Source organism: Mycetomoellerius zeteki, unplaced genomic scaffold, assembly GCF_001594055.1.
Source record: "Mycetomoellerius zeteki isolate Tzet28-1 unplaced genomic scaffold, Tzet1.0 scaffold471, whole genome shotgun sequence".
Taxonomy (NCBI): Eukaryota; Metazoa; Arthropoda; class Insecta; order Hymenoptera; family Formicidae; genus Mycetomoellerius; species Mycetomoellerius zeteki.
The window spans coordinates 1,129,078-1,146,119 of record NW_017257470.1 but is presented as its reverse complement, the minus strand read 5'-3'; the positions used below and the strand labels follow the sequence as shown (position 1 = coordinate 1,146,119).

General features: G+C 30.0%; 1 protein-coding gene across 1 annotated transcript; it reads left to right on the top strand.

Moving 5' to 3' along the window:
• Positions 1–997: 997 nt before the first annotated feature.
• LOC108727185 (osmotic avoidance abnormal protein 3) lies at positions 998–13,564 on the top strand. Its single transcript, XM_018455179.1, is given in 10 exon segments — positions 998–1,115; positions 4,184–4,255; positions 6,828–7,117; positions 8,567–9,043; positions 9,150–9,319; positions 9,322–9,464; positions 10,526–10,923; positions 11,802–12,310; positions 12,531–12,852; positions 13,478–13,564. Coding segments are annotated over 8 exon segments (2,379 nt in total). The 5' UTR covers positions 998–1,115; the 3' UTR covers positions 12,851–12,852; positions 13,478–13,564.
• Positions 13,565–17,042: the final 3,478 nt, after the last annotated feature.

The window sequence follows — 17,042 nt, the reverse complement described above, 5'->3', positions numbered from 1 at the left end:
TATTGGATTTCTATATTCGCAGCTGTGGATTTTAAGATCTCAGAAAACAATTTAGCACGATATATTATCGACATTTTTAAGTTGTTCTTAATATATTTGTCAATGATAATGCGACAACGTATCCGAAAAATGTTACCTACAAACGTATACCATAATTTTTTTCAATTTTTTTAAATTGAATTTTATTGAGTATACATCGCCGCCGACACACACTTCTAATAATGTTTTGTTCGATCTGGACGAGGCTTTATATTTCTCGTAACGTTCTCCTTTCTTCTCCTTTTCTTTCAATATCTGGATACAAATTATATTTTCAGTATAAAAAGAAAAAGTATAACACAATATATCCGATGGAAGTAAATTAATTTTATAAATAAGTTCGAACTGCAGCGGTTATTAACCAATCAATTAGGGATGCACCGGATCGTAAAATTACTGGATACTGGATATCGGATATCCGGACAGAATATAACATCGGATATCCGGTATTCGGTCGGATATCCAAGAAGGCAATTGCTTCGAGTCGAATATTCAACATTTTCCGGATATCCGATCGGATTTCGAGAAACTGTCTTCTTTAAAATAAAAAAAAAAAAAGAAGAAGGAAGAAGGCTATGGAAAAAAATCATGATTTTGCAACAATGTATAAGATATTAATGCAGCATTATATATGCATGCTTATTTCTAAAACATTTGTATAACATTTGTATAAATTGTTGATAAAAATCAACAATTTAATAATATAAAATTTCAACCGAATATATTCCTGGATACTTATGATATCCGGATATCCGGTTGGATAATAAAAAAGTGTCGGATAATACCGGATACTGGATACTTTTCGGATATCCAGTGCATCCCTACAATCAATCAAAGCAACCATAAAAATACGCGCGCGCTGCTGCAACGATTCGAATTCAATACGAGCCACGAAGGAGGCGTCGCGGCGTCACGACGTTGCGACATGCGCGACATCGTCAGTCTAAACGTGCTCGTCGCTCCATACGCATTGTCGTATGTTGTCTCAAGTTCGCTTCGATTCGAATTTGTGACGAATAGTCATGTCCCTCCGTTTTCCAATATAAAATTAAGAGAGGACACGGTTCAACGACGGTGTAAGTGACAATAAACTGTGAAAGATCAATATTTAAACATGTTTTTAATTTATAGAACACAGAATGTATTTTGCAAGATATAGGACATATTTACAGATTGAGTTTTTGATGAATTCGTGTAAAATCTAAGTTTTTATATAGAACGCCATAATTCTTGTTAGTTTTTAAGCTAACGTTTATATTCGTTTTGAATCAATCATCAATGAAACGGAGAAATATATAGAAAAAAGTTTTAGACAAAACATTTGTAGTTCCTTTATATACTTTGTAACTATATGTATCCAGATTTTTTTTTAAATCTAATATTTTAACAATACTTTTATCTCCATTAATCAAAATCTCAAATTAAGTCAAATCTCAAATTGAGTCAATATAAAAAGATTTGTGTTTCTTAAATTTTTGTGTTCAACAAACATATTAAAAAGAAATCAAATCAGACAACTGGCAGTTGTCTGATCCCTTATAAAATAGAAAATGTTTTAATTTTATAACAGAAAAGCAAAATGTATCATTTATTTTTTTATTTTACTTAAAATTCTCTTTTGTTAGTTTATCAGATTAAGGTAAAAAAGGATCTATTGAAATATTTACAAAAAAGTAAGAAAAAATATTTAATATCAGAAATTAATAGAATTTAATAGAAATTAATTTAGAATTTTAAGAAAATTGTATGCAAAAGGTTTATTTCTTAAGGTATTTATTTGATAATTAAACAGTTCTGAAACAGTGACATGCAGTCAAATTTTTTCTAGACGAAAATTGATTGTGTAAATTAATTGATAAATTAATTTCAATTATATATGTACATCATGTATAAGAGAGAGTACAATAACTGTCTGTAATTCACAAAATTAATCCATAAACTATGCATATAAATACTATAATTTTTTCGGTGTCTTTTTGTTTCAAACGAATAGTAGAAATATTGTAACGGATAACTAGGTCAAACTTTAGGCTTTACTCGGTCAAGCGATCGTGACGTATCTACCCTTATGATCTTAATATATCTAACAAATGCAATCATGTAAAAAAACAACATTATACAAATTTCTTACTCCATGAAGTTGTACCGTTTTTAATGTATCTCAATATATATCTGCAAGTCCGATAAATGTAACAACACATTATAAAGATTATAAAAATTCAAAAAATCGTTATTACTTATGTTTAATTTTTCACATTGTTTAAAAAAAGTTTATAAATTATCATACAGAATTCTAAATCATGATACATGAATATACGAAATGATTCAATTTTTATATGAAAAAGCATTTGTAATATCGTGTACGCGAAATGACATAACGAATAAACAGTTAGACTTGACATATTATGATAGTGACAGTAGGTCTAATCAATAAAAACCATCAATTGTAGTATAGCATTTAATATATAAATAAAACAAATTATTATAAAATATTTACTCATCAAGAGAGAATATTGCTTCAAAGTCTTGTTACTGGATATTTTATTCTTTTATGTTAGTCGACCTTTATGAATTAACCTTGAATCTAAGGTTAAATGACTATGATAGGTATATCGCGTTCTTATTCGCAGCGAGTGTGCTCGTATAATATGTGGTTGTACTTATATATTTGTATTCAGACAAATATCAAATTGTATTAAAGGGTCTTTAACTCTTAATATGCATGATCGTTTTGTCACCTTTACTACACATAATAGGTCTTTTGTGTCTTGGGTTAATTTTCATCGCTTTTACAAATAAAAATTATTAAGTGATTCTTATGTATACTTTGATATTTTAAAAAAATATTTGTAAAGTTGTATATTTATAAAAAATTGTGTATAATTAATTGTAGTCGACAGTATGAGAAAAATGCACTTTTTTTATATGCAAATACAAAACTTTGAAACAAAAATGAAAAAATATATTTAAAGTAAAAATATATTTCAATATCTTGAAGTAAATATTCTAAACCAATAAAAAAAATTGTTTAAGTATCAGCTTCAAAAGTTTAGTTGTGGAGTAACTTAAAAACGATATTTTTTTATATTGCAATAGGTATTAATTGCATTTTTATTCCATTTACATTTTAAATGCATTTTATCATCGATATCGCTTTATAGAAAATTATAACTAATTAGAGAATACGTTTTTAAATTTTTACTTTAATATTTTTAAATTTGATATTTTTATTATATCTTTTAAATATTATTTATAATATTCAACGCAAATCATTTAATTTCCAATTTTTTAAATAAATCATAAAATTTTTGCAATGTAAACGAGAATTAATTGAAAATAAAGAAATAAAAACTTATAACTGCAGAAAAAGTTACACTCTACACACGATGAGTCTTTCGTGTCCTAAAATAAATTTCCAATACGTTCTTGTTGGAAGAAATACAGGAATGCAACGCACAAAATTAGTTCTCTAGAAGCCAAAGTTTTTTAGGAAAAGAATATAGATCATTATTTAGTTATGTGTTTCTAATACTTCAAGAAAAAGAAATTGAAGATACAAATGGTCCAATCGTGTATATTAAAGGTTAATATAAAATTATTTCTCTGATTTCAATATCCCACGATGGTGAGAAGATGGTACTACTGCCTGGGATTGTACCCTCGATATTAAAACTAAGGAAACTTTCGTCTCCACTAAAATACATGGAATTTGTGACGGAATTATTGCCCAAACAGCACACGACGTCCATTGGACGTTCTTTAAATCGTTGTTAGGTTAAAATTTTTCAGAGTGATGGTACAGTGTGGAAACTTATACGTGTAGTGTATCAACAAATTACTTCCTTCAGTAATAACACAAATTGGTATACTTTGAATTTTTTTGCTAATAACTTTTTAATAAAGTACGATCGACGATTAAAATTGTTAAATATTATTCAGGATTATGACCTCGATAACATACGTCAAAGTTATGGTCATTAAAGGTTGATCTTCTCATCAACATCAAAGATTTTATATTAAAGTAATTATTTTTTGCATTAATTACTTTTACTTTATACATTAAAAATAAATTAGCCAAGACTTCCGTCACAGTCAATTTAATAGAATATTAAATGGCTTAAAGACAATTTTCTTCTATTTCCAGATGTCTGAATCTGTAAAAGTGGCGGTAAGATGTCGGCCCATATCTAACAAAGAATTGCAGCAAGGATGTCAGGTATGTAATAATCTGCAAAAAATTATCTTTTTAAAAAAGATAAAAAAACGGCACCAAGTACACGCACTCCTCCAAAAATTTGATATTTAAAAATCAACGCTAATTTGTAATCAATAAAGATATATAGTTATTACTTGCCTATTATTAGGATGCATTAGATTGCGACAGTGATTTTACCGGATATCGAATAAACGTATACTCTTACGGCCGGATACCGGATAATCCAATCAGATACTATTTTTGCCGGATAAACCGGATATTATCCGGCAGAAAACGTGACAATGATAATTATTTCGAATAATCAAATTATGAAAATTAACTTACGTTATATTGAATTTGTAGAAAATAAATAAATAAAGAATTGCAAGGTTTTTGTTCGTTATAACATCATGTGGCAATTGCGTGTAATACAAACGGTATACTACGTTTATAGACTGTTTATCGATGGCGAATGGAATATGTGCCAAATCGATAGTCCGGTCAAGTTACTCTAACATCTTTCCTGTAAACGACGACATAGCCTCTTTGCTAGTATGTGTATATATACGTGCACACGCATATAGCTATACCGTCACACTTTCCTGCTTTTAGTAACGTTGCAACTCACGCGATCAGCAGCACTTTGCCATGCACGTTTCGAATTTACAAAGACGTGGAATTCACATATAAAGAATTTTAATGTCCTTTTGTACTATGATAATTTCATAAATTTTCAACATTTTAAAAATCGCAACTGCGGTTTTCATAATTTCTTAAATTTTCTTGACTACAGAATTTTTTAAAATTATTTTCTAACCATATTTCAAATTTAAAGGATATCATATGACAATACTTAATTAAATTACTGAATTAAACATTTTTAACAATATATTTTGTGTACTTCGGAGTTATGAGAAGCTATGCAATTTAAATTTCATCTTTCTATGATAATATAAATTCTTAATAGCATAAATGTCATCTTTGATTAATTATTTATTGAAAACTAAGAGCGTAAAAAATAAGAAAAATGAAAATAACTTTTTATTGTAATTTCCTATGAATCACTGATTAGCCTATGTAAGAAAATAAACATTTTCTAGATTTTGCGAAAAAAATCATGATTTTATGAGTTACTTTTGCTGCTTTTATAATATATTATGCTTTATAAGGGGATGCTGATGTAGTGGCTAAACTCTGACGGTGTCGTTGTTTTATCGATTAATTGTGATATATGCACATACGATTAACTATACAAACAATACGATTTATGAGTCATCGACACATTACATATAGAAATACATACTACATATTACATCACTATATATGACATGCGCATAATTTATAAAAAGAGGTAATTTTTTTAAATTAGGTTTCTAAACTTAATTCTAATAATAATTCATCATTACTCATTTATTCATTACTCATTTATTACTCATTTGACTCTACTTTTACTTTGCGGATATGTATGTATAACCCTTCCACAAAATAAATGTTTTTGTGAATTAGCAGCTTTAATCGCTGTATTGGGATAAAAATCGGTAAGAAAATCTATAATTTCTTAATTTTTTCTGTTTTTGTTACAAAATAATCTAGAATCAAATACATTAGTATTTTAATCGTGGAAAAGGAATTTTAATTCTGTAAAATGAATACGAAGTATTCCTCAAATAACAAAATAGTACTTTTTATAAAACCGACAACTTCAAGATTTTCTCAACACAAAATAAAATAATTAATTTTTTATTTATTTCGCTATTTAATTTGAGGCTAAATATTTTCTAAATAAAAAGGGGTTCTCAGATTTTTATGGAACTACTTTGTACAAAGAAAATGGAAAACAACTATGTGCCCGTGCATATAGTGTTCTCGCTGAATAATTTATGCAATGACATACGTAATCCATAATACCGTAATTCACTTACAGTATTATACTTACAACTTCTACACTTTCACTACATATGTATATCGATGAAACGACGTTCATCCAAACGAAAGAAAATTGTTACTGTGCATCTAACATTTTTATCAACGATCGAAATATCATATTCTATATTTAGCGTTTAATATCATTCGATTTTTGTTAACATAATTGGTTTGGGCGGCCAAATATATATATACGCACTTATTTAGATTTTTATCACGTGATATACGTCAGATGCTAGACCGATCGACCGTCTATTCGCGTGTTATTAACTTAATGTGAATGCACGTATACATATATATACGCTCTGGTGATAATGACCAGGAAAATTGCGCGTATGTATACGCTAATAATGCAAACGGGTTAATCTCTCTCTCCACTTGACGAAAGCTTTCAATTAATGCAAGTTTTGGATCATAATCAGTGTACGAGATTTGAAAAATACTGTGCATTTATATTATTATATTATATTATATATTATATTAATATTATATTATTTTTTACTAAAATTTTATTAAAATTTTTATTAAAACTCTACAATTTCAAAAATTCTTCAACAGAATTTTAACTCTCCTTTTCCTTATTTTATCCAATTATGATTGATATTAGCAAACAAGGAGCACATCGATTATATCGATTCTCATGCGCTTCTTACTGGCACGTTTATTGCAGAATATAATAACAATCGATCCACTGACGAAATCTTGTACGTTGGAAAATGCTACCAGTGGAAGTGGAAAAGTCTATCAATTTGACGCCGCGTTCAGTCCATCCGCTACAACAGAGTCGGTCTACGAAAATGTAGGTTCTGTCATTGTCGAGGCTGTCTTAGAAGGTTACAATGGCACTGTGTTTGCTTATGGTCAAACTGGCTGCGGAAAGTCGTTCACAATGCGAGGATTCATCGAACGTGCATTGGAACATCTATTTGAAGCGACTTCCACTGCCAGTTCAGAAACAAGGTATATATTCTTCAACTTTTAAATTAGTTTAAGATACACAATACAAAATATTCCATTTTAATGAAGACAAGCCATATACTTATATAAATATGGATAGAATTAGCGATGAAAACAGCTCATATAAAAGTTTAACATTTAACATCAAACAAGCCACATATATCATAACTTCCAACTGTGAAACAGTTAAGTTTTAAATTGTATGATCTTCTTTCCGTTGTATTACGATATGAGAATGTGTAAACTATTGTCTTGGTTTGACAATTTATACTAAAAAAAAATCTCATTGTCAATTCACGATTTTACATATTAATAACAGGATGACCTTAATCTTGTATATCACCAGCTGGATATTTTTGCATTAGAAATGCCATTTAAAATGTAATTCTATTTAAAATGCTAAATGTAAAATACTTAAAAAAATGTATATTAAAATATATATAATATATGGAAAATCATTCTGTATTTGAAAACTATTTAAAATATCTATTTACTCATTTTACATATAAAGTGGATTCGAAAAACATTTTGCATTTTAAATACATTTTTTTAAGTATTTTATATTTGGCATTTTAAATGATTACCCAGCCTTGTATATCACATTTATTTACGGTATTAACGACCGTCCATCTAAGACAGCTTCCCATTTGAAGCCTTTAATTATACCTTTAACAAGACGTACAAATTGCATTTATTATTAGTAAGAGCATTTTTTCGCATCATTTTATTTATTATTTAATTTGTCACATTTTTAATTTTATTTTTAATACTGTTTTTTACACTGCTGTTTTTTTACATTATTTTACCGATTTGAACATTATTGATATATGGAATTTTTAAACATTGAAAGTAAATCAATAAAGGTCGAAACATTTGTTATTATGTGAAATACAAGATATATCGATTTAATAATTTAGCATTAATACGTAGCTTTTATTCATAGCCTCTCATTTTATTAATTTCTAGTTGCTACTCTAATTGAGCCTTGTATTATTATTTGCTCAGTTGTTTAATTCCAAAAGGAAAATATAAAAGTATTTTACACATTACAGATTATACAGAGTGTCTCACTTTAACTCCAGTTAAATATCTCCGAACCCATAAGTTTTTGAAGAAAGCTTTTCATATAAAAGTTGTATGGTCAAAAGGGAAACAAATAATGGTAAACCGATAATCTAAATTCTAAATATGTATATACAATGGCAATAACATAGACTACGTTTACATGGCTCAATTTACGTTAAAGTTATAACATCGATGTTATGAAACTAGCTAATCACAGTCATTCCGTTCTTCAGAGGAATAGCTATGATTTTAGACATTATACAATTTTTGGCTTAAAAGTTTTCTTCTAAAACTTACGGATTTTGAGATATTCGGTTGGGAAAAATAAAGTATAAGACATTCCGCATATTTTTCCTCAAAGATACTTATTACACTTTCTACGTTCAGATATTTAGCGTTATTGAGCTACCTCGAGATCTATAACGAGCGATTACGAGATTTGTTACAAGACGACACTGGCGAAACTCTAACACTAAAAGAGGACCCCACGAAAGGTACTTACGTCGCGGGTGGATTGCGCGAGGTGACTGTCAAAGACGCGACCGAATGCGCCGCATTAGTTCGACAGGGTGATCAAAGGAGAGCCGCAGCCGCGACGAAGATGAACGCTGCCAGTTCGAGAAGTCATGCTGTTTTAACTCTATCGCTCGAAGCGATTGCCATTAATAACGATGATAAAAGTGGCAATGCTGTCAGGAGAGGTCGACTGCATTTAGTCGATCTAGCTGGATCTGAAAGGCAAACTAGAACTGGAGCTACGGGGGATCGTCTGAAAGAAGCTGCCAGTATTAATCTGAGCTTATCAGCGTTGGGGAATGTCATTAGTGCGTTAGCTGCTGGAAATGGAAGACACGTACCTTACAGGTACAAACAAAATATTTTTTTATATATAATTTCTTCTAAAAACAGGTAAAAGATAATTATATATTATAAATCGAAGATATGGGTAAAAGCAGAAATTTTTTTTCAGGGATAGTAAGTTGACAAGACTGCTACGAGATAGCCTGGGTGGAAATGCCAGGACTTTGATGATTGCTTGCGTAAGCCCAAGCGACATCGATGCTGAAGAGACCCTCAGCACTCTGCGTTATGCCGCTCGAGCTCGTTGCATTAAGAATAAGCCCATTGTCAATGAAGATCCCAATTTCTTAGACAGTATCAATTAGAACTTCAACATTTAAGAAAGTTGCTTGATTCCAATGACGTATTAAACGTTGGACTGGGCTTCCAAAAGGATATAGAGGAAGAAACAGAAAACTCGAGAGAGAAACAGTATGCCGACGAGGTAATGTAATAATTATTCTTTTAACTTTTTATTTTTTAATTTTACATATACAGGATGTCCTACTTCAACTTTTACATCAAAATATCTCAAAAAGTGCAAAAAATACCAAAAAATGTTTCAAACAAAAGTTGTATGATCTAAAGGGGGACAAAACGTTTTTGAAAGAATTGGTTTTTCAAGCTCGCATAAAGATTATCGCCATTTTTTAAATTAGGAACCTGTACCTTTTATTACATATTCTTGTAGTTGAACATCGAAACGTTTTTAAAACACTAACCTACTTACTTTTTGCACGAGCCATTTATCAAGATATGAGTCTTCAAAATTTATATAAGTCATATTGCCGACATTAGTTACACCCCATGTAAATTGCGGGAAGATTAAAACGTTCTACTTATTTATGAAAAGGTAAAATCGGTGAATGATCCGGCTAACAAAGGTAAGATCGATAGTTGATCCAGCCAATGAAAGCAAGATTGAAGAATGATCCAGCCAATAAAGAGATTAATGATAAAGAAGCCTCATATCTCGGTAATAGCTTGTGTAAAAGACATAAGCATTTCAATATCAACTACAAGATTATGCAATAAAAAGTACTGGTTTAAAAAATGGCGATGATCTTTATGCGACCTTAAAAAATCAATTCTTAAAAAATTAAATTTATTATCATTTTTATTTCCTTTTAAGTCATATAAGTTTTGTTTGAAATATTTTTTCAACACTTTTATGATTTTCGATATATTTCAATGCAAATAAAAATGGGATGCCCTATGTATATGAGTTGTTATTAATTATTCTCTAAATATTTCTTATTTGTACAATTATTGTTATTATTATTGTTAAAATCATTTTTCTGTCAATTAAAAAATTATATGTTATATATGTATATTTGTAACTTATTCATTCTTTAAATACTTTGTATACAATCTACTTCTTATTTAAAATGAGTAGAAATAAATAATATAAAAAACAATTACAGTATGTTTGAAAATACATTTGATATTTTTTATTGGTACAAGTTATATAAAATATAATTTTTAAAAATGTAAATATATCTAAAGGTGGAGAGGCTAAGAAAAGAGTGCGAAAGTTCAAATTTATCAGCTCAGAAACTAAAAGAGGAGTTAGAAGCCCTGAAATTTCGTTACGAGTTTGGATTAAATATGCCGAACAATAGTGATAAAAATAATGATAAAAATAGTGGAAAATTCAGTCAAGGATATCAGGAGATGAATGAGTTGGACAAGGAACGAATAGAAAGAAAAAGGAAAAAAAGAGAAGCAGCTCTACAAGACGTTTTAAAAAGATTGGAAAGATTGACAATCGGTGGAGAAGAGATCGGTAATGCGGAACTGAAAAAAAGGAGGGAGAAAAGAAGAAAGAAGCTGGAAACCCTTGCAGGAGCTTTAGAAGCCAATGATGCCAATGGTAGTGTCTTCCAAGTGTACGGTCAACTAAGGTTAGTTCATGTAATAATTGTGCATTTAGTAATTGACACAAGTCCAAGAATTAAAATCATATGAGTTAATTTAAAAAAATTTTATTCATTTTGCTCTATCTTATTTAAAAGCAATTTTTAAACAAGTTCATTATTTTTTGTATGTTTTATTTTGCTTTGATATAATTATTTTATAATCCAACGATGTTATAATCCAAGGTCGCTGCAGTCAGGACCGAATTAGCACTGGAGGCTAACCTATAGGATATGCCATATTTTTGAAAAGTATTTTTAAAAAATAGTCATTTTTCACCAGACGCGAATGATTGAAAAAATTTTCCATCGATCGACGATCACTAGATTCGAATCGAAGTTTCACGATCTTTGTGTCGATCGATTTTGTTCTACCAGAGAGAAATCTGAGAGGAGCCGGCTTTCTTCGTGCAATCATCAATATATAGATAGAATGAGTAGGTTTGCGGTAAAGTTTACTACTAGTAAAATCTTTATAGAAAATCTCTTTTTTTCTTTTTTGTTTATCGCGAACACAGGCTTGGAACATTCCAGTTTGAGGGTTGAATATGGGCGACAACGATTTAAGTTCCTAAGGGCGGCAGAAATCTTAATCCGGCACTGGCTGCAGTGAGTAGGCATGATTTCTAATAAATTATTTATTCTTATATTATTTATATTATATTATATTATTATTATATTATTTATATTATTATTTATATTTTATATTATTATTTTCTTATATTATTTGTTTACACATTTAGCATTCCTTTGCTTTTTTATTACATAGCAAAAATCGTAGCAAAAAATGAGCTGAATTTGGTCACTAATTTATGAATATTGGTTTTAATAATATATGTATAATTTACTAATATTTAAAATAACAGGTCGACAGAAGATGCATTAAAGAAGATGGCAAAGAGAGTAAAGCAATTAGAAGCTGAGGCAGTAGATCTCCAGGCATCCTGGGACGCCGAACGTCGCGAACTTCTTCGGAGAGAATTATTAACGACCCAATTGTGCGACCTCATGATGCCCTATCTTCGTCCTGGCTGTCCATTTCGAGATATTGCGGTAATGAGAGCGGCGGCAACCTGGTGCGATGAGTTAGGAAGATGGCGCTTACCGGATGTGTCTCCCCACATACCTCTACCTCCGGCCCCCACTGCGCGAACGGATATTCTTTATTCCACCAGTATTTCCTCCAAAGCGGATCATAATAACAATAATAGTAACAGTAGCAGTGACGAAAATGAGAGTGGTCAAGATAATTATAACGAAGAAGGTGGTAGACAAGATATAAAGAAAAAAAAGGGTTGGAATATCGTGAATACTTATTTTCGGAGAAGCAGAGTGGATACTCTTCTGGCACACGCAAGAGAAGCAAAATCTTTCGGTAAAATCATATCATATATGCGCGCATGTGTATAAGTATGTATATATTATGTGTTACCATATTATGTATTACTATTTAATGTATTACTACTTTCTTGCAAAGAGCCTTATCCTCTGCCGTTGGCATTTAACAAATATATACACTTATGTTTCGGAAAATTGTTACTTTGTTAAAGTTAATAGGGAAACTTTGTTATGATTAAATAATTTGAATGTTACAGAACCGGGAAATCGATTGAGCAGATCAGGAGGCTCGGAAGACTCGGGACCAATCGCAAGTGGCAGCGGCTATCTGCAACTGAACGCACTAAATTTGCAGAGTAGTGCGCCGATGTTTGATGAAAATAATTACAGCCCAAACGAACGCAGATCAGTGATACGCGGTGGTTGGATCTACGATGAGCCTAACCATTCTACGTATAACTCTTTCGTCAATACTAAGAAGAAACTTCCTCCAAGAATACTGGAAGCCTTACCTTCGTATCCACACGATGATACACCATTCAAACCATCCGTTCGTCTTAAAGAGATGGAATTGTAAGAGTAAGTGTCTTCTGTACTCTTATTCGAGATTTTAATAAACTTTAAATAGAGAAATGAGTTAGTAAATTTACCTAAAATTTCCTTTCTCATTTTTTGCTGAATTCAAAATTCAATACTGAAAACTAAATTTAAAATAAAAAACATTTCTGAACATTAATTAAAAATATAAGACATTTTCAAATATTTACATGGATGAAAATAAAAGTAAGTAGTATTTAGGTCAGAAAATAGTATTATATGTATTCAATATAGCCTAAGTATATTTTCTTTTTTTTTATTAAAAAATATTATAGAAATGGAAAACAAAGTAATCTATTATTACTTTTAATTTATTAACATACTGACATCTAAGTATTAATACACAAAGAACTACTTTCCAAAATTGATTTATCTACTTATCTATTTATCTCTACGATGTTTAGTAGGTGAATTAAAATTTATGGAATAACAAAAATATCAAAAAAATATTTAACAAAAAATCGCAATTGATGTTTGTACTAAATATGTTTATATTATTCATATTACCTGGTTCTACCTTACAAAGAATTTCTTTTTTTGTTATAAAACAACACGTTATGACAAAAATGTAAACGAAATAACAAAAAATTTTATTTCTTTGTTTCAGAGCAATGGAAGATCTCGAATCGTGTCGACAGTTAACATAATGATATTGAAAAGACAATTATCTTTTTTTAAATAATTATAAAATGGATCGGCCAAATTTGATAAAAAAAAAGAGTTCGTAGCTCTTAATAGGATAAATAGTCTTTATTTCATGTCAATGGTATGGTTCCCTTAAAAAAAATTCTTGAAAATAATTTTCAAAACGACCTTCGGCAAACGATTCTTCTCTTAATATACTACGAACAAACATGGTTATAAATTTATTTTTAATCATATATGTCGTAATATCTCGCTATTGAATTGATATTTTGTGATACATTCCAATATTAATTATGTGTACATAATATACAAATCAATTCTGTATAAGAACAATTTCTTAGTAAAAATATCATTGTATATTTTGTATGATATGATTTTGAAGTTGCTGAGAGAGCCGCCATCATGAAGCAGCACCTTTATCACTTGTCGTATCATGCTTGAGCGTGCGAAATGTGAACTCTGTGATTAGCAAACTTGTTAATAAGTTGCTATTAATTTAAAAAGTATTATAACCTCGACATTTTCGTATTAAGATTTTCGACTCAAAATGGTCTCAAAAATACGCTCTTAAAAGATAATCCTGTAGTTGCAGGACACCCTATATATCATATATGAAATTATATATGATCATGGATTTTTCCCTGCTTGTTGTATATTTACATTTACGATTCTAAGAAATTCTTTGTTCAATATTACATATATGGTCATATATGAATCATATATGATCATATGTGAACATGTATGACTTAATATATAATCATACATGATTAGATATTAATTATATAGTTATACGTAATAATATATATTTTATATATGATTGTATATACAAATTTTTTCTCGAGTCTAGTAAATATTTCGTAAATATTTCTAAAACGTCCGCCGGAAACGTCATCTGTCATCTTTCATAAAATGCAAACTTGCACCCGGCTATTGTATATTAATAAAGCAAAGGCTGTTTTGCAATTGTTGGAAGTTATTTTCGCTGAAATATAGGATTATTTTAGATTCATTTGCGAAAGAAATATATTTTAACTATATATGTTCCATCTTTTCGACAACACTCTTATTAACCAAATACATCGCAGCTATACATCCATTAACATTTAGTGTTTGTGGATTATCGAAGTTAGTGGCTTTCGTATTATTACAGAGATTAAGCAGTCTTGGAAGTGATACAGTTTTAGGATGAGTGACCGTTTCCGAAGAATCATGAAATTAATTCCCGAATTCAGGGGGAAACGTTTTTCTTATCATAATTTTGTTGTGTGTATTCTGGAATATAATGCTAATCAATAATATTTATTTTAGCAATAAAACCGAATTAATTAATTTTTTACTGAGATTACAATACTTTCTTAAATATTTTCCTAGTATTTACACATAATATCGTTCGTGCCTTTAAGTATTTTTTTTAACAGTTTTTTAATCCGAGTGTGCATGGTACCTTGTCATAAGAGTAAAGTATCACGGACTTGCAAAAATCTTTTTTTACTCTTCCAATCAGTGCGAGTTTGAAGATTTGAAGTCCCTTTAAAATTACCTGTTAAATTTGATACGATAATATAGTACTTCACTTTTGTGTAGGGCCAGTACTCGCATTAAACAATTTTGTAAAAATAGTTAAGGGAATCCTAAAAACGATTAGTCATGGTGTAAATAGAACTTACACACAAACGAGTTACGTGTCATTGACACATACATCAATATCTAACTCACGCATGCTACATGTACACATAAATTTTCGTATAACAATAACGTTTTAATTAGACATCTAAATCCAATTCTAAGAATTCCACGCTGTTTCTTCGTACAAACTACTAGTCTGTGGATTACTACAGTATTTCGTAAGTACAGCTATTATACGAAGCAAATGTTATCACGATGTGACAGCTCAAAAGCGCCATATTAAACTAAGAAATGGTAAAGAAAATCTCAATTTTGAATTTTTTTACGTTCTCGGAGTAAACTTCACCTCACAGACTCGTATTAATGCGTATATTTTAATCCTAGGAAAGGATTTTTTAATCTAACAATAAGAGGAAAAAGTAATTGTTATACAAAAGTTATATGGCTTAGTCGGTAGTACAGACAGCTTCAAGATTCCCAAAGCTGGAATTCTCCTCGAAACGTATACAAATGATCAGAACTATGTAAGAACCATATGTCAATATAATTTTATTGACATCAGTTTTATAATTTTCGAAAACGGCATCAACGGGATTCCACACAACCTGAAATTCCGGAATAGTAAACCTAAATAATACGCTAACGCTGAGCTATATAATTGCGCGCTTGTTTGTCAATTCAACGTTATCTAAATTTTACAATAAATATTTCTTTCTTTATAAAGCATGACAAAGGAAAAATTTATATATTATTACATTTGAAACCAATATTAAGTAAATTATTACAACTATTTAACATTGGTTTCGGCTTCATCAGCAAAGAGAAAAGATAATCAGATTAGTAGAAAAAAAACAATAATCACATTAGATTCAGTCCACATATGTAACGGATGCAACATCAAATTTTCGTATTTAAAAGTGCAAAACTGTTAGTTCAAAAGCTAAATCTAAAAATAACTTTTATATATACAGAATGTGCCCAAAGACTGGATATGGTCGAATACCTCATAAATCATTTCTGAGAAAAATGTTTCATACAAAAATTGTAGGTTTCAACAAGTTTATTAAATAACAATATTATCCATTTGACTTTGAATATAAGTACGGAAAAGCTTTCAAGGTTAACTTTAAAATTTTTAATGGGAACTTCTACTTTTTATTCAATATTCTTGTAGTTGACATCGAGATTTTTACAAAACACTGTAATGAAACTCCTTTAAATATTTTTTGAAATGTGAGTTGACAAATTTCAGGTACTATCGGCATTAGCATTATCCAAAGTGTCTGACCGATAGCTAAAACCACTTTAATATCATTCAGTCATGACCTCGATAACATTTGTTAAGATCAAGGTTATTAACGGTCGTTCCTCTTATTTTCATTTTTAATCGTTAAAAAAGTTATAACCGAATCGTTATTATAAAAAACTCTTGGTAACACAGTAACGGCGTTACAATTAAGTAACACATTACTTATTATATTTATCCCTCCTAATTAAGTAGGTATTTTATGAGCGTAAATTATTCTACTCGTATTAATTCGGAGCTAAAAATTAAGTCTGGCTTTTTTCAATGTGGCCACTATTTAAAAAATCAAGACAACAAAAGGAAACAATTAAAAACTTTCTTTTTATCTTTTTCCAGTGCGCAAAGGATATTTTGCATTTTCGATATTGAGCTATGCAGTTAACTATGTGCCTGCAAAAGTGACTGTGGTAACCACTCACATATTAATTTACGCTCACTTACAATCAGGCAAAAATTTAATTACGTGTGTTTCTTTGTTTTGAAAGCGATCGCAGGGTGACAAGGCAGCAGTAGAGAGGGTGAGGACGAGAGGTGGCAGCAGCGGCAGGGGTAAGAAGACCTGCAATTCCCGATGAGCTTACATCTAGGAAACCCC